This window comes from Onychostruthus taczanowskii, unplaced genomic scaffold (genome assembly GCF_017590055.1).
Source record: "Onychostruthus taczanowskii isolate IOZ18803 unplaced genomic scaffold, ASM1759005v1 scaffold156, whole genome shotgun sequence".
NCBI classification, from domain to species: domain Eukaryota; kingdom Metazoa; phylum Chordata; class Aves; order Passeriformes; family Passeridae; genus Onychostruthus; species Onychostruthus taczanowskii.
The window spans coordinates 1-19,352 of record NW_024498751.1 but is presented as its reverse complement, the minus strand read 5'-3'; the positions used below and the strand labels follow the sequence as shown (position 1 = coordinate 19,352).

Here is a 19,352-nt window from a genome sequence, read left to right as displayed (position 1 = left end):
GTAATTTTTATTACCATTATTTAAAAAAGAAAAAATATGTCCCTCTAGGTAAATTACTGTGAAATATTTGGAAAGTGAAATGGCCTGAATGCTCTGCTGAGGATTTCTTTTTATTTAGGATTTATTTTTTATTGTGGGGAGAAGGTTGCTTGTTTTCCTATCATTCAGACTTGCTATTGTAAGTTAGATTTATGTGAAACTAACATGAAGTGGCTTCAGGCTTACATTTTGAATAAGAGTGTGAGCCAGTCTTAAAGTTGCACCCAGTTTGCTTAATCACTATAACTGGAAAGGTGCACAATGACAAAAGTAGAGCTGACTTAAAGGAATTCAACTTTGACTAGGAAATCCTCATGAATTTAAGTACATGGTTGGACTTGTTTGTGTTTTCTTGCGTCCTTGTTGTTTCTTTCTCAGAAAATAACTGTTTAAAAAATTACCTTTTGTAGTTACGGAGTGTTGCTGTGGGAACTGCTTACAGGAGAAGTTCCTTACCGTGGCATTGATGGCCTCGCTGTGGCTTATGGAGTAGCTGTCAATAAGCTTACTTTGCCCATTCCATCCACCTGCCCTGAACCATTTGCAAAACTAATGAAAGGTATCCACGTTGTTTCTTCCTATGTTTTTAAATAGTTATGTTTTGGGGGCATGAAATAATCATGGGTTGCCAAATAAGTACCTCATTTGATAGTGTGCTCTGTACCAGGTATTTTCTTTTTCTTTACACAGCAATCTGGTGTTAGAGAGAATTGGCTGTTTCTGAGGGAGCCATACAGTGTTGCAGTGTTGCATAGAAGTTTTTCAGTAGCAACAGTACAGTTTGTGCTCTGATTTCACAGATTTTTTTCTTCTCTGAAATTGCATAAATTTTCTTAAATTATGGGATGCTACCATGGATTAATACAAGATAAAAGTTAAAATCCCAAGGGGAAGAATTGCAGATTCCTTTTTTCTTTCATTGTTTCTTCATGAGTGTCAGAAATGTTTCAGAAATATTTTAGAGAGAAATAAACATTGCCTGCTAATGGCTATTTCCTTGTGTTTAGTGAATTTTTTAATCTATTTATTTATTTATTCTGTACAATATTGCTAGTTTTGCTAATTCATTTAATTATTGGCATTCATTAGCAATTAAACTCTTGAATTATTATTCACTCATTAGCAATTTAGAAAATTGCTAAATTGCTAAAAATATTTAAAAAATACTATTAATACAGAAAAAATCCTCTGAATACAGGTAGGTAGATGTCACCTCTGTAAATTGAGACAGAACTGGGGATGTCTTGCAGTTAAAGAGAACAAATTACAAGTTGAAATGCAGTTGCAAGTAACTTAAAATTCATGTAGTTCTTCAACAAGTTTTATGTGCTATTACACATTGACGGGATTTTGATAAATTCTAGAATGCTGGGAGCAGGACCCTCATATCCGACCATCGTTTGCCTTAATTCTTGAACAGCTTACTGCCATTGAAGGGGCAGTTATGACTGAAATGCCTCAAGAGTCTTTCCACTCCATGCAAGATGACTGGAAATTGGAAATTCAGCAGATATTTAATGAATTGAGGACCAAGGAAAAAGTAAGTTGATTTTTCCAATTGCATGGCAGTGGAGGAAGGGTATGTGTGTTTATGTGAGATAGCAGTTTTGAACTTTTGAATTGTTGCTTACCAATGTACTCAAGCAAATATACAGACAGCTGAAAAAGAAAGATATCCACACCTGTCTCCCCAAAGACAAGAGGCTGTAGATCTGTAAATGTGACACTCTAGGCTCTTTTTAAAAATGTGTTATTTTTTCCTTGTATGTTTGCATGTATCAGTTAAATTGAATTTATCCCTTAAGCTAACTTTTTATGACTGCAAATTTTCAGCTGCTGTTGAATATTCTCCTCATCTGTGAGAATGAAAAGCCTTTCATCCTGTTATGTGACTGTATCCCATGGCTTCTTTTCCAAAATGGAATTGTGCTTTTATCTCTCTTCTTGCTGAACAGACTGATCATATGGATGCCTTTGAATGCTGCCGTCTGGGACATATTCTTGCCAGATATTAAGAAGGTCAAACTCACACAGATGAATCAGCAAATCTAGTTTCTTTTGTTTATTACTCAGATTTCTCTCATTGATCTTCTTTCCGTACTCTCACAATATGTTTGTACTAAATGAGTACTCACTGTCAATTTTCTTTGTTTTCTCTTCTTCTCACTTCAACTTGGTTTCAACCACCCTGAGTTTTATATCTTCCTTTAGACAACTTGTTAAAGATAACAGTTGGAATAGACCAGGTGTGTTCGAGTCCCTATTAGAAATACTTTTGGAAGAAACAGATTCCTTCTTTGCAGGTGTTTATTGCAGTATAATTACATCCTAGTATATATTTGCTGTTATTTTTCATGAAGTGGTTGTAGACAAGGAAGACAATAAATTGAGGTGCAGTGACTTGTGAAAAAACTTTATAGAAGATGTAGTCACCAAGTTTGACAAAAGCAAGAACTAAACTCTTGTCTTTCAACTCACTGTTTGTAGCCTTTGTCCTTCGCTTGTTCTCATCAAATGTCACAAATAGCAGTGTGTGGACTTCTGGCTAGTGTTGGGTGTGACATTACATATGTACTGTAATATCAGCATAGTGGTATTAGAATTTACTGATCACCCATAAGATAGGAAATAAGTAATGATATTGCAATCTACTGTTTCTTCTACCTTCTGCATTTCCCTCTTCATTTTGGTTCACAGGAGTGGGTAAGTAAAGTGTGTGGTGTGGTGTGGTCTGCTCTGCCTGCAGTAGGCATACAGAGTGCTAGAGCTGAGTTGTGTGCCTCAGGAGCTGTCAGGTCTCTTCCTTTGCAGTTGAGTTATAGTCCCTCTGCAGAGAGTAGAGTCTTCCTTTTTTACTTGCCGTGGGCTCAGCAGCTACTGTCTTCACTTGCCTCAACCTGCCATAGAACATAACTCTGGTTTTGGCCCCTCCAGCAACTGCTTAACCAACCATTTTCCTCTTTTTACTCTGGAAGCAATTGTAACAGGCCTTCCTGTTCAGGTGTTTTGTTTATTTTTTGTTTTTCTGGAGGCATTACTCTAGTATGAGATTTCCTATCCAAGAAAAATCTGACTAAATCTGACTAAATCAAGTCTAGGATTAAATAAGCAGGTAAAAAGGTTTTCGAGAAGTCATATTTTGGGTGTGAAAGTGAGTTAAGCTCAGTTAGGTAGGGGAAAAGATAAAATGAAATTTACTTTTAATATGCTAAAGTAAGTGCATCTCCAGAGGCATCTACTCTAATGAGGTGTACTTCTCTAAGACTGAAAACTTTAACATAGACAACATTTTCATATATGCAGGTTTTTTTAATTTATCATATTATCAATTTTGCTATGTGCTACTAGAGTGAAAGTAATGTCTATAAAGTATTTAAATAATAATAGTAATAATAATAATAATACAAAAATCCTCTGCATGGAGTCTCATTCCTCCTGTAAAAGAGGAACTTCTGTAGCTAGAGGAATTTCCTTAAGCGCTTACTGCAAATGAGTGATGGTGACGCCTACTCAAAGAGAAGATCAATCTTATTTTGACAAATGTTCTTGAGCAACTGAAATACAGATTTCCTTCCAAGCTTCCTTACAATGGGTGTTTTAATTGTAGAGTGATGTGGAAACATTGCCTAACTAATTGCAGTAAGTCTGGTTTTAATTAGTTTATTTGGAAAAGAGTAAATACTTAATTTCTCGTTGAGGAAACACTTTTACTTCCTCTGTAGACTGTCTACCATTTCAGTACAGGCGCTCAGTTTCTGCCTGGTTGCTGAGCTTTATGGAACCTGGATTTGAGGGCTGTGAAAGGTGGAAAATCAACAGTGTCTCCCAATGTACCTTTATTACTATACTAATGCAGTAATGAAGATCTTCTCTATTTAAACTTTAAGTATCTCTTTTCTAAATCTGGATTAAAGTAGTTTCTGCTTTCAACCCTTGTTTTAGGTTGCCCTGTTTTGAGTGGACAGAGGAGGAGGAAAGTGAGGATTTTCAGGAGTCTCTAAGTTATTTAATATCTTCTAAAAAATTTGGTTTCGAATATTGTGTTGAAACAAGCTCATTATTAGTATACCATATGAAATTTGTCAGTCATGGTACTTAAATTTTAAACCCATGATAAGCAGTGTATGTGTGCTACATAAAAAAACCCAGAAAGTATATTTGTGAAGAACAGACAATTCTCACTGAACCAGTTTGCTTCAGTGCCAGTCTGTCTTTTGACATCCATAGTCTTTTTGGCAAGAACATTTGAACATGCCCTCATTTGAAAACACTGAAATAATACAGTTCAGAAAGTAATTTTTTGCTTTAATGATATGAAATAAAGAATTCTTCAATGAGCAGAATTAGTTCTGAAATTAAAATAAAACAAAGACAAACAAAACTAAGCAACACTCCAATTATAAAATTGTATAGTGTAAAAATGAATTAATTTTAAATAGAAATAAATTTCTTAAATATCCTGAACTTTTAGCATAGCTTTGTTTCAAATGATAGTTTTCTGAGTTGAAATAAGTGGAATTTACACAATCATGTGGAAAAAACAAAGTCATGAGAAACATATCTAGTATGAGTCACATCTAGTTCTCCTTTTCCTATGCTTACAGTACAGTATTATTAGCAATATAGACTATAAGTGTTCTAAGTCTGTTTCCTGTGTAATATGCCCCATACTATGAAGGAAAGTCTAAAATTAGGGAGGTCTTAAATTTCAGATGTATTTTTACAGATTTTGGAAACTGAAGATAAAGATAATTTTAAGATGCTATGTTTACAGCTATTTAGCCTTGGGTATTCATTTACCCTGAAAAATTACCTAGCTTCTTTATTAAAGCTTTTCCTTTTGCAAAATTAAAAAATAATAAAAGACGAGCAACTCTTCTGAGAGTGGTGGCTGGGGAGTCTGTGTGCTGTAGTTCAGTGGTTAGTAGCTGTTTGATGTTACAGATATGTGCTAGATTTAATTAAGAAACAGCTGTCTTATGACTTAGTTTATCCTATTGCACTAATCCCCATGTAATACTGATTGCTTTTCTAGATAGAAAAGTGCTACTTAATACGTGGCTGAAAAACAGGAAAGGTTAGAGAATTTAAGATAGAGGCAATAATTTGTGTATTTGTCAGGTCATTGGCCTTATGTTAAAGTGTAGGAGCTGTCCAAAAGCAGCCCTCATGCTGTGCAAGAGCTTCTCATCATGTGAAATACTTGAAGCGCATTTTCTGCTGGGCTGTTAGCTGATAATCTTTGATTGCGTGTGTTGTCCCCGTTGCTACTGCTTACCTGCTTTAAGTGGAGTGACTCAAGTTAATTAGTTTAAAGGAAGTTTGTGTAATGCTTGATTCTGAATACAGAATCTTGGTTTTTTCAGAATGGAGGACCGGCAGAAGATTGGGCATGTTGCATGTATATAGTGCATCATAAAAATAAATCAGGGAATACAATCTATTGTGCACTTCTTATGTCCTTTAATACTGCCTTCACATTATTACTAAAATTTTTTTTTGTGAATCTTGTCTTACAGGAGCTTCGATCCCGAGAAGAGGAGTTGACAAGAGCAGCTCTTCAGCAAAAATCTCAAGAAGAATTACTGAAGCGCCGTGAGCAGCAGTTAGCGGAACGCGAGATCGATGTACTGGAGCGTGAGCTGAATATCATGATATTCCAGTTAAACCAAGAGAAACCCAATGTAAAGAAGAGGAAGGGGAAGTTTAAAAGAAGCCGGTTAAAACTCAAAGATGGACACAGAATTAGTTTGCCTTCAGGTTTGCAATTTTTTTAAAGTTCACTTTATATGTAACAATTAAATATGCCAGCTTCTTCACTTCCATGGTTTGTGTCTTCAGTGTTAGCTACTATTTCATTTTGTTGTCAGGTTCTTCCACTGTAATGCACAGAAGGGTTTGGTAAGAATTGTATAGCTCCCTTCCTGTAAGGAAAAGCTTTCACATCCCATAATCTCATGAAATAGTCCTCATTTTATCTGAAAGAGTGATTCAGCTAGAAGTCCATCCCATTTGGAGGGAAAGGTCACTAGCACGAGAGCCACCTGATGTAATGCTCATTCAAAGTTCAGATTTTTGTTATCATTGTTTCTGTACAGACAGAAAGGTACTTTTTACTACATGCCAGAACTTTCTAACATGATCAAATATTAGTGCTCTTTGCCTTAAAACTGCAAATACTGAGCAGAAAAACTGTGCTTTGAGAGGGCTGGGGATGTACCAGTGCAGTAGGTCCAAACTGCACGCTTATTGCAGTTGTAAGTACAACACAGCAGTTACAATCTTCAGTGCCTTATTTTTTGCAAGAAAACATATTAATAGCAGCAGCAGATTATTTCAGATTACAAATATGGTATAATTTGAATGTTGCAGCATTTTGTTCCACCTATGAAAGCATTAAAATGCCCCATTTTTAAAGGAGGCATGTTTGTAGACAGTGAGGGTCTTTCAGTTCTGAGGGGCTGGTTTAAAGGTGCCTTTTTTAATGTTGCCACCAGATAGCACTACACAAACTCGTGTTTTCACCGATGGTTGGAAAGCCTTCATTATTATTTCAAATTCATTATCAGCATCCTGGGTTGGTAGGCTTCCTTTCAGTGGCTTCCAGGTCAAGTCTGACAGTTTATTACAAATGCATTAAGAACCTGATGCTGTGTTAACACAAGTCTGACCAAATTGGAGCTATCTGGTAGCTGGAAAGACACCAAGAGAGCAGTAATATTTAGAAGTACTGTTTCAGCACTAGTGAAATATTTTTCCTTACTTTAAAAATAAGAGCAAATAAGATAAAAGTCACCCTACAGCCTCCCAGACAAACATGGTACATTTATGGGTTTTAGTTAGATTTATGCTGGGTTGCAAGCTTCAATTGAATATTTGGTCCTTTGTTTCCAGTTCTGCTTGTATTGAAATTGAAACAGTGATAAAATAATTATTTTCATTCAGAATAGCAGTTAGCTCCTTGTTACCAAGAACATCCAGATGAACTTGTCCTTGAGACAATTCTATTCCAAGAATAGTGTACAATATAATTGCAATGATGATGGGTATTAGAGTGGCATATTAAGGTTAATTTCATAAATTTTTTCCTCCTCAATATTTGTTGTTCTTTTTATACTACTTTGCTATAAATATTTATATTTCTTTAGTTTATTGTCATGATTTTATGACATGAATAAATGTGACTTTTTTGTTACTGCTTTTGTATGGTGTATATGATTTACATGCTAAAAAAATAAGGCAAATCTCATTGAAATGAGTATTGATTAATTTGAGATTAAATGCTGAGGGGTCTTTTTTGCCCCTCCTGTGACAGGCAAAAAGAATCACAGCTTTATGGTGTGGGTGTGTCTCAGATCAGGTCCACTTGGACCTCCTTGGTGGTGTTCATGCTCTTGCAAGACTGTGACATGAAGGTGTGAAGTCCTGCGTTTTTGACTCAAAATCTAAATTGTTACATTTGGCAATGTAACAGTATTTTTGTAACAATGTAGCAGCATAAAGTTTTCCAGTGTTTTTAATATGTCTATCTCTTACCTGTATAAATAAATTACATATAATGAAGTCTAATTCATTATGTAACTTTGAGAAGTATAGTAGCATGTTCTTCTGTGAAGTTTTTTATTCAGAACATTAAAACTGATTTGTTTTGCTCTCTTACAGATTTCCAGCACAAAATAACAGTGCAGGCATCCCCCAATCTGGATAAGAGGAGGAGTTTAAACAGTAACAGCTCTAGTCCATCAAGTAGCCCCACAATAATTCCTCGTCTTCGAGCTATACAATGTAAGTCTCCACTCATTTGATCAACAGAGAGTGTTCCGTATACATACTGAAGTGTTGGTAGTAGTATCAGATTCCTGGCAGATTTCTGCCTGATTTCCACATCCCTTGATTGGTTCTAACAGTTAGTTGCAGCTTCTTTGAAAGGAGAGATAATCTTGCTAAAACGCTAAATAATTTTCAGTGATTCACAATGATTGTGAATGCTTTAAATTGTATCTTTACTTAATTACTTGGGAACCAATTTGTAAACTGGGATAAAACAATGACAAATCAAAAATTATGACAAAAGGCAAAGCATCACATTTAGAACCCAAGTAAGATAGAAAACAAATTTTTATTAGGTATTGGAGTTGATAAAGGAAAAGAAAGATTCAGTGAGTAAGGGAGTCTTGCAAGATGGGAAGATAAAAGAATGAGTCAATAACCCAACTTTCTTATGTCAAAAGAAAATCAAGCTTTAAATAGGTATAAATCCAGAAGAAATCTTGCTTTAGGTTTTTTGAAGATAGGAAAAAATGACAAAAAAAAATTGCGGGTACATTTGTAGGTCTACCTTTATTATGTATACTGATGACAGAAAGGAAGGTATGTTCATGCTCACGTAGTGGAAGTACCAGGAATACAATCATGGTATTACAGAGAAGCATATTTGGGAATGATATATACACAGATGAAACAGTTCTTTCAGGATTCACTGCTTGCATTTGTCTGATCTATTGTGCAAAGTAGATTGTCTAATTATCCATATTCAGAGAGGAATGCCTTAAGCTTCTCTCTCTATGAAATCAGTGGAACCTGTTCCAGCTGATTGCTTATGGATGTTGGCTATCTTCTTTTGCAAGCACAGTCACCTGTGAGGGAGATGACTTCAGAATCTGGCTTTGCCAGCTATAAATGAGGAGAAGGGGAAATCAGAATGAATGAGGATTTTTTTCATACTGTTCTGTAGCTAGTCTGTAAAGATTGATTGAATTTTAGACCAGCCTGACACTTTGTTTTAAGTTTGGATAGAAATCAGATCTCTCATCTCCTTTGTAACACCTCTGCCTTATGAAATCCTTTTCATTATTAATGTCTAAAGGGGAGCAGTGATGTCTTCTCTGGCACTTCAGTATTTGAGCTGCAGTGGATACAGTCAGCAATGTTGTGGATAAAGGAGAGAGGTGGACAACCCCTGTCTTTCTTTTTATAATGAAAATTTGAGATGGAAGGAAAATCAACTGGAGTCTTTTTCAGATGTTAGCTGACAGAGTATTTGTGTTGTTAATAGTTTCCTGTTCTCAAAATGTGGTGGATTTTTTCTGAGTGGTTGGTTGGTTGGCTTTGGTTTTTGCAGAATGGTAAAGAAAGGCTTTTCTTAGTAAAATGTCGTAATTATGTATAAACAATCTCATTTTATCTTTGATTCCTCTTGCTTTGTGAGGAAATGCTTGGAAATGAAGCAAATGTCAGGTATTGGCATGGTTCTGAAAACTTGAGTTTTCTGTGTTTTTTTGGGTTTTTTTTAATTGCACAGCCTTGTGTAAGCTACTGTGGTGCCACTCCTTGCATGTGCACTAAGTACTGCTGAGGATTTTTTCTTTATTTGAGCAGGCATTTGTATTCATAGGACTTGAACATGCAGGACAACATAAAGGCTTTCATTTAAAAGAAGTACATATCTGCTTCTGAGTTTGGATCCTTAGGTTTTTACCTAAAAGCTTATCAGATATCTCAGGAGTATCTAGCTGAAACAATTTAGCTTCCACACCCATCTGCACCTGTGCAAAATAAATTTCCTTTCCCACAATCATGTTTTATCTTGATTTGACTTCAAAGTGTCTTTGTTTCAAGACGACTTGCTCAAATACAGGTGATTTGAACAGGTATATGTAACAACTGGTTACTTGACTGCTTCATTTTGTCTTGAGCAAGTCCAGCTTTCAAATCTGAATGTTAAATTAAAATAAAAATCTAGTAAATTTCTTATTAAAATAAATTCTGCTGATTTTGAAAGGAGTCTTGGAGGGAGACGGAAAACCACTAAGGTACATATTCCATAGAAATGTGGTTGAAAATGAGAGTGTAAGGTAGGCAAGTGTAGTGCCATTCTACAGGGTGAGCTTTGCTGGTGAGGTGTGTGGTGAGGAAAGAGCAGAATCTGTACAGTGAAGGAACAGCAGAACCAAGCAGAGCCATGGGCATGTAAATACCCCCTCATTTATCATGCTGTTGCAACTGAGTTTTCTCCTAGGTGTCTCCATCATATCTGTTAGCATGCCATCATGATTCCAAGCTAATGCTTCAGTTAGTCAGTGGCATGTGAAAATCTACCCTCCCAGGTCAGGTCCTAGAAAAAGGATCCTTTAAACCCTACCATGAAAACCCATCATTAGAAGATGCTTAATGACTCTATAGATCCAGGCTTTATGACCCAAAGATAAAAATATGAGGGAAACAGTTCTGTTTCTGAAATCAATTGTACTAAGATGTCTACTACGTTCTCCTAATTTTTCTTCAGTGATTGCAAAAACAGATACACACACAGCTAATGGCCGAAGAAACAGTATATATGTGTACCAGCAAGATGTAGATATCAAAAGTGAATATGAACTTCCCTGTGGGGTTATGAAAAAAGGCAAGATTTTGTTATGTTTACAAGGTGCTGGTTCTGTTTAATTTATCAGCTGAGACGGTGACAGACTAAGCATTTAATGGAGGCTAGACGCTTCAAAGTATAATTTGCTTTGGTGTAGTGAGAAAGGAAGTGTTAATCATAGTCACTACTGGAACATTTGTTTCTTTTGATACCAGTTGTCCACAGAATATATTTTATTCATTGAACTTAAGTGCTCAGTCTAATTCACTTGTCTGAATTACGTAAATATAAGGTTCTCAGTTAAGGGAAGCATGGAAAATGTGATTGCTTTGCTGCTTTATCTTTGATCTGGGTCTCTCATCAGCTCATAATTTGCTTTTCTTTCTTGCTCATCTTTTTGGATCAGTGACGTTTGCGTGGTGCTTTTAGTAAAAGAAAAAAAATGTCAATTTTTTTCCACTCCTGTGTGTTAATGGTGTCAAAATAGTTTTTCAGTGCAGAAGATATTCTGTTCTGTCAAAATATTTTGGGTTTAGAAATAGTATTTATGTGTGTGGGTTTTATGTTTTTAAATCCAATCTCCAGTAACTTCAGATGAAAGCAACAGAACTTGGGGAAGGAGCACAACATATCACCAAGAAGAGTTTGAAGATGTGAAGAGAAATTTTAAAAAGAAAGGTTGTACATGGGGACCAAGTTCAATTCAAACAAAGGATCGTGCAGATTGTAAGGACAAGTATGTCTACTACATTTTGGTTTTTTGATGATACTAAAGCATTCTTGATGGCGTAGGTAGTGAGCGAAAAAAGTTCTGCTGTGTCTGGTTACAGCAAGCATTCCTGCCTTTTAATTAATTTAGAAATTACATTACTCATGAGTAGCTCCTCCACGTAATCTTCAGGAAAAAACATCTACTTATGTTAAAGTTTTATTTATTCTTATCTATTACCCTTTATCTCTGCCTTTTTGAGATTTGGACCATACTGGGATGCTGAGCTACCAGTGCATACCAGACATTCATGGCCTATCTTTTTTGCCCTTCCTCACATTATTTTGAGGAATTGCAAGCATGGCCCCCACTGGGTACGCTCAGCATGATTAAGTAAGACTGACTGATTTGGCATATGTGAGGCACAGTTCACACCAGCAGCATCCTTTATGCAGACAGAGGGTGAAAAGGTTATGAAAATCAGCTGGACAGCTTTACTTACAGATTGTTTTCCAGTGGTTCAAAACAAGAGATAGTAAGAATACTTTTCTTTATTTCTCTAGTATATACAATTATTTATAGTGCCGTTCTTTATTTTTCTTGGTAGGGATATCCACTCAGTTACCTGTGTCAGGAGTTGGTTCTAGACGATCAGTTGGAACTAGCTTTATATTATTTTTGTTTGTTTAAAAGTCACGATGTTTAATAAACTTCCAATATTCACATAATTTCTTTGAGACAATGGAACTATTGTTTCACACAGGTTTTCACAAACCTGGGTTGTTCAATAGGTAGTGAAGGCACATTTTTCATTTGCTTTCTTTTTAGACATGAAATTTTTATCATAAAAAGAATGCCTGACATTAAGGCATGTTTACATTTATAATCATTTAATTCAGTGCTACTCCATCTTCTTTTTACCTTTGGAAAGGTTTTCCAGTTATGTACTGCAGGTTTATAGTTTGAAAAGAAAGTAGTTTTCTCACAAAGTTTATGTGAGCATGGGATCTGTAATCTCAAAGTAACTATTGTTATTGCAGAGTAAGACCCCTTTCAGATGGCAGCAACCCTTGGTCAACTGTTCTAATGAAAAATCAGAAGGGTCTGCCCTTAGCTTCACTATTTGTGGACCAAGGTAAGAACTGTTTTTGAAAAAGTGAAAGTAGCCATATAATAGTATTAAGATCACATTCAATGTTATAAATGGTATTGCTTGAATTCCTTAAAGGATTACACAGAATGTTACAGGAAAAATCATGCTGCCAACCATTTTCCTCTGCAAAAAAACCCCTGTATTTACATCATTAGCAACTAAGAAATACACATAGTCTGTGAACAGAACAACATGGAGATTTTTTCCATGTTTTTGTTGCAGGCTACTCTGTATATGAGGTCTGCAGTCACCACTTTTTTGTTTCTTTTAAAAATAACCTAAATCAGTAATTGTCTTGGCATTTAAATAATCATTGACGATGTTGTTGCAAAAATGCATAGTTTTTTAAAAACCTGTAAGCCCTGATATATTCCCACATATTAGTTCCCTGTTTTTTTGAATGACACCTGTTATCTAAATTTTCAAGCAGAAATGTAGATTTCAAATCTTAAAGTGTTTTAGGCAACATGATGCTAATTACAGGTAAAATCACAAGGAAAAACATACTTGATCCCTTTAGGATCAGGAGCATAATAGCTGCATGTTGCTTTTTATGACCATTGCTATAATGGGCTGTAACAATAAAATATTTGTAATAATTTTAAAGTTTGCACACCATTTTTCTATACTGTGGATTCTCTTGTCTCAGAAAATTAAGTTACCAGTGTCAGGAAAAAAAGTCTGTGATACAACTTGGTGTCCATACCAGCAGCTAGATTCATGCCATCTGGAAGAGGAAATAGTAAGCTGCTTGGACACTGCTGGAAAAAGGCATTTTAATCTTCATGTATAGTGGTAGGGATATAAATCAAGGCTTCAGAAATAGCAATTTTATAGATTTATTAGCTTACTACTATAACCCTGCACACAAAGTTACCATACTTGAATTTCAAATGCTTCTGTGTTTATTCTCTAGCATTCAGTAGTTTATAGTAGAATAACACATGCAAATCAAATAATGCCTCCTTTTAATTTGTCATTAGGTGTAAGATGTCCAATTTACTTTTTACTCCAGACCACCATGACCTAATGAATTCATTGCAAAAATTTCTAATGGCTGACTGGATTTTTGATCTCAGTTGAGTTGAAAGTATTGTAAAGAATATATTCTAGATCTTATCAGCCAGTTTGTCTATAATAAATTACTTCTCTGTAATCCATTCACTGAAATATTTTCTGTGTTATTTAAAAAGCATTATCAAAGTGTTGCAAACAGTAAGAGGTTTAAGCGTAGGATGCGTTTCTGAAACTCACAATGTGAGTCTGAGCTTCTGACAGCATATAAATGGATTGTACAGTATCCTTCAAGGTTAATACTTGTGCATTTTAAAGGAAATAATGATATATGTATGCAGACATACAATAGCTAAACAGTTGAATTGCAATCTTAAAGAATACTGTGATGTTTTACAGGTGCCTGTACTGACAAGAAACTTATCCCTGAAGGTTTGGATAGTAAAAGACCAAAGCCAATTAAGTTGCCCAATCAGGCCTATATTAATCTACCTCTTTGGAAAGATGATCAGGGAGAGAACACAGTAGAACACGAGAGCTTTGAAGAAGGAACCTCAGCTAGTTCTACAAACAGTACTCCTCAAATGACACCTACAAACAGTCTGAGCAGGACCCTGCACAAAAAGAAGACTGATTCAGTGCTATATGGGTGTGCTGTCCTCCTTGCATCCGTTGCCCTGGGCTTAGATATCAGAGAGCTGAACAAATCGCAGGGTCCAGATGAACTCTTGCCTAAAGATGAGAGGAAGAAGCGTGATGGAATATTTCAGCGTGCTTCAAAATTCCGCAGGAGTGCCAGCCCTACACGACTGCAGTACAAGAAAGAGGAAACAAGTAATCCATCCCTAAATCCAGCCTCAGATACTGTGAATCTTCTCTCTATGCCCTCCATTTCCACAAAATGCCTGCTTCAACCTGATAGTGAAGATGCTTTTGTAAGCACTGTGCTTGGTGATTGTGGTCAATGTAGTTCCACGGACAACTTTTCATCTCAAACATCTGAAAGTAAGAGAGAACAAAGAATACAGCTGGTTCCTAACACACTTTCAATACAATTGAAAAATCAGCCTTTTAGTCTTGGTCTGAAACAAGAGTCTCAAAATGTGCCAAAAGATTCCTCCACAAAGTTAAGTATGTTGGGTCACAGACGAACCTTATCAGATGGGAGCCATTTTCAGACCACAGGTAGGCAATTAAGAACTTTCAAGAACCTTTAAGTTAAGCTGATGGTAAAAATTTAAGCACAAAATAATGTCTCAAAATCTGGTTTACATTTAAATGGATAAACTCATGATCAATGAGTTTTTGAAAAGAACTAAATTTTAATACTGATATTCTGGGGTGGCTTAAATGTGATGTTCTTCATGATACTTTATGCATGTGTGATTTTTCAGAATAACTGGAGAAGTTTATGGGGACTTTATGGGTCTTTATTCCAGTATGAATATTCATCCAGTTATTGGGGGGGTTAGTGCTTTTGTCTACATCTCTTTTGTTGCAATAAAAAGTAAATTGTGACTGCCAGCTGGAGTGAGTCTAGATGCAAACACATTACTTGAGCACCACTGGTCTTGTCGTAGGAGATTCCCCACAATGTACAAACCTCTTCATTTTTCTGGTGGAAGAAAAGCCACTAGTGTTTATGGCAACAGTTTTACAAATGGCAAAGAATTCAGTAAGTCACATAGTTTAAATCTGCATATTTTTTTGTTTGGGCTTTCTTTCCCCTAGCTAATGGAGTTGCTTCAACCAATGATGTCTCCAGACTCCCGGACCTGTCAGTTCCTGGAACTCTGCCCTCCCCATCTTTTCAACAAAGAAGCAATCACAGTGATGTTTCAAATGAAAAGCAAAGCGCTGTCAATACTATCTCAAGGCCTAGACCTTCTTCTCTAAGAAGTAAAATCGATCCATGGCAGATCATTCCACGTATTATTAAACCAAACTCTAAAGACTCTGAATGTTCAGAGGGCAATGTACATCCAGATGTTAACCTCTTGCCAGATACTGAGGAAAGAACTAACTGCCACATGCCCTCATTGCTTGACATTGATGTGGAAGGTCAAAACAGGGACTGTACTGTGCCTTTATGCAGAATGAAGAGCAAAACTTGTCGGCCATCTATATATGAACTGGAGAGAGAGTTTCTGTCCTGAGTGCCTTTCATTTTAAAAATGTTTGCTTTTAAATGGGAACAAATATAAAATTCTTGTCTGTCTAACACTTTGTGCTGCTGTTTTCTGGTGTACTGTGACAAATAGTACCAAAATTATTAAAATGGGCAGCTAATTAAGTGTAGTAGGTGCCTTTTACAAATGTCCCTTGGAATCCCGGCTAGTAATTCTAAAAGCTCAATGCTGCAAAATCATATTCTAGGTGAACTTCATAAATATATTTTGAATGATTAAAATAAAATGCCCATCTCCCTCTGCTGTGTCACAGAAGTTTTCTTTAGGTTTGAGAGGTTTTGCTAGAAATTTAACTTTCACACATTAAAAAATGAATGACATATAGAGCAAGTTTGTATTTTGTCAAGAAGAGTTTCACCTAAGAAGTGGTGGTCTGCAGCTTGCCTCTGTGGCTTGTAGGGTCAGGGAGAAGGACAAGGGGTTTAAGGTGCAGGTACAGGAGGCTCTGTTCACTCCTCATTAAGGAAGTGGTTGCTTGCAGGCATTTGGTACTGAAATTGGTTAAGAACCACGAGCTGAATTTGCAGTTTTTGCCCTTGGATATTATGAGAGCTTTCTTAGTTTCTCCAGAAAGTTACACTCTTTGTATAAACATTTCAGTTTCAGCCACCATATCGATTTGAGAGGGTAAACTTCAGTATTGCGATTGGAGTAAAGGTATTTGACATACTTTGTAATGTGAAACAACATTCCTTGTAGGTAAGGATACACTGGAACTTAAATATTTGTACTCTTAACCTTTTGAAGACTACAGTGTTTGCACTGAAAGCAATATTCTTGAGTTTTAATTTTTTGTTTGTGTTGGAGGGGTTTGTCCCTCTTCTTGTTTTTTAAACTCTGCTGCACCTTGTATTGAAGAAAGTTTGTGGGTTTTAAGGATAATTGGTTTTAAGTGAGCCAATGGTGCATTTTATTGCACTTAATTTTAAAACTGCTATAATTTAATGTGAAATTTTTCAGTATAATCTCTGTAGCTTTTCTTCCTAAGGTACTACTGAGTGCCTGCTTACTCATATTTAGGAATCAAAGGACAGAAACAGATGTGCTTGACTGGTTTTCTGTGATAGAAAGTTTCCAGAAAATTCCAAGTAGTTAATTGTGGGGGGAGGAATTTAGCTTTGATAACACTGGTAGTTTAATTTTTTACAGTATCACTAAGTGAATTATTAAATAAAACCAAATGTACAGTATACTTTGCCTGATGAAAGCATTATTTAGAATTAAAGGAACATCCCCCATTTTCCAGTATTTGAAATCTTAATTTTGCAGCTCAATTGACATTTAAATAGTTTTCATAAATAAAATTAGATAATGTTAGACTAAAAATGCTGTGTTCCCATTCGAATGCTGTTTTGTTAAGACTTGTGTTTAAATCTTTTCTTCTCCTTTACTTTGGGGTCTGGGAGTTCAGATAGAATACACAGTTGCTTAAAGCTTCAAATCCAAGGGATTAAAAAAGAAAGTTTCTGTTCTAAGACTGTATGCACTACAGTGTCCACCTTGAAGATGGCATACAATTATACAAACAAAATCATGAAGCCTTTATGACACAGAGCAGAACCCAGAAAACGTAACTTCCCACCTCCCAAAGTGTAAATAGAAAATAATTTCCTTAAAGTATTAGTTTACCAAAAGTAAAGACAGAACCACTAGTTTTCTGTAAATCTAAATGCTTGCATAGCAGATTGTTACTGCATTTTCTTCAAACCTGTTTCTGTCGCTGTATTCCTAGGTTTCTGTCAACATGATTCAAATCACATACTGTTCTTTGTCTTCTGTTTCAACTTTAATTTCATCAGAACACTTTAATAGATTGTCTGTTCCAGTTTTAATACAAAATGTTTTTTTTAAAATAAAGTCATTAATCAAATAATGAGTATAGATTAACAGCACATTTACCTTCAAGGCTTAATTAGAATTTTTGAGCATTATGTATATTTCAACTCTTTCTTGATCAATTATTCCTGTGTGTAATACTGAGTGAAAAGGAGCTGATTGTATTATATGTTTCTGAAGAAAGTATCTCTATTTGGCTTTCTACAGGAAAATCTCAGGTGCTGAAGTATTTTGACTTGTAAACTTCTGTATTTTTAAGGTTTATATAATTTCAAGTGTTGAATTTTGCACCCTGTGTTTTGTAATCAAGAGTATCAGCATAAAAAGCTCTTTGAGCTATATTGTTTTCATTAATTAGTGACTTATCTCTCTTGTAATTAAACAGATTTCTATTCCTGTTCAATGAACCATTTCCCATAAGATTGCCTAAAAATGATATGATACGGACATTCTAAGTGCATTCTAAGTAATTTAGGAGTTTGTATTCCAGCTCTTATTCTGAGACAGTTTAGGCAAGCCATCTTAAATATTTCTCTGACGTGATGCATCTTTCTTAAGCTATAGTCTGTAGTGCTTTATAATTGTCTTTATAGTTTAAAATTATAGGCCAGTCTTCACTGCAATTAAAAAGAAAAACAATTCTTTCAGTCATGGTTTCAGTCTGTAATTCATGTATCACCAGAGAAATTTCCTGTCAAGGTACAGAAATCTGGTATGCATTAAGTGACCTGTCTTGGTTAAAAGGATATTTATTTCAATGTAGGTTGATAGCCTGACCAAATAATAATTTATGTTGATTGTTTTAGCATAAAACTGAAGGTGCTTACACTACAAAGATTGAGATAAAAACTTGATGTACTGTTTTACAAAACCTGATGATTTAAATGTTTTTATTTAAAAAATAAATGTTTTGTAGCTACTGCATTGCAAAGTGACCTGAATTTACTTGAAAAATGCATTTTAATGTTTTCTTAACATGTACAGAGGAGTTCTTTGGTAAATAACCAGGAGCTATAGACTATGGCCAGCCTGTTCTTGGAAGATTGTAATGCTTACTCTAAGATTAAGAATCCAGTACAGTAACATGAGCATTCCTGTAATGTCTTGCACTTGATGTGGGCAGAAACATTTGGCATAAGCTAGTTTTTTCCTTTGATGTGACCATAATATTCTTTTGATGCTTTTTACAATGTTGTCTGAGTGTCTTAGAGGAGATAGAGTAGTGGATATAAATAAACTCAGCATCAAGAATACAGGTAAGTAATAACATCCTTCTGTTGTGGGGTTTTTGTTGGGGGTGTACATTGGTTCTTTGGGGGGTTTGGTACTGTGAGGTTTTTTGTTAGGTTTGTGGGGGTTTTTTTAGGCAAATTAAGCCAGTATTTTACTTATAATACTTTTAACTTTTCTGAACTTCTCTCTTCCTTGATCATGTCATGGATGCATTAGCCCATTTTTCAGGAAGTATCCATTTGCACAGTGACAATAGGCAAGATACAGTGAAATTCAAACAGAAATGTATTGAATTTATAAGGATGTAAGCCCAGTCTTATAAAGACATGCCTGCACTCAGCTTGTAGGGAGGCTGGCTGCATAACAAATACTTATGTGACCTGTGAGTGTCAGTATGGAGCCCATATTGGAAGCCAAGCTGCAGAGGCAGTTTATTTTATACACAGAGTTACAATGGTAATACAAAGATTTGCGTACAAGTGTGAGGTAATGGAAAAGATCACAATGTTACCAACCACCTTCTTTTTTAATATAGCTATTCAGATCACTATGGTGTATGCACTGTGAGGAGCTAAGGAGACTCTGTTATCTAGTACATTTTTGATGCAGTTGGTGGTGCTTAAGATTGCAGTATTAGGTATTCTAAATTAGGTCCAGAGTCCTTGCCAGGACGTAGTGTAATTCTTCCTGAACAAACCAAATGAGTCATTTATCACAATGCTAACAGAAATCCAACATGCTTGATATAGATAGTCTGATAAAATAGTTTCTTTAACCAAAAAAAAGTGCGTATCTTCCCCTCCAAGTTCCATATTC

General features: G+C 35.6%; 1 protein-coding gene across 1 annotated transcript in view; it reads left to right on the top strand.

Moving 5' to 3' along the window:
• Positions 1-18,115, top strand: part of MAP3K21 (mitogen-activated protein kinase kinase kinase 21) — a 40,640-nt gene extending 22,525 nt beyond the window's left edge. Inside the window, exons 3-10 of the mRNA XM_041399142.1 lie at positions 450-598; positions 1,404-1,579; positions 5,559-5,799; positions 7,702-7,824; positions 10,988-11,138; positions 12,152-12,246; positions 13,678-14,463; positions 15,010-18,115. Coding sequence (XP_041255076.1) covers positions 450-598; positions 1,404-1,579; positions 5,559-5,799; positions 7,702-7,824; positions 10,988-11,138; positions 12,152-12,246; positions 13,678-14,463; positions 15,010-15,434 — 2,146 coding nt within the window. The 3' untranslated portion in view covers positions 15,435-18,115. The remainder of the gene's footprint in view (positions 1-449; positions 599-1,403; positions 1,580-5,558; positions 5,800-7,701; positions 7,825-10,987; positions 11,139-12,151; positions 12,247-13,677; positions 14,464-15,009) is intronic.
• The last annotated feature ends 1,237 nt before the right edge of the window (positions 18,116-19,352 follow it).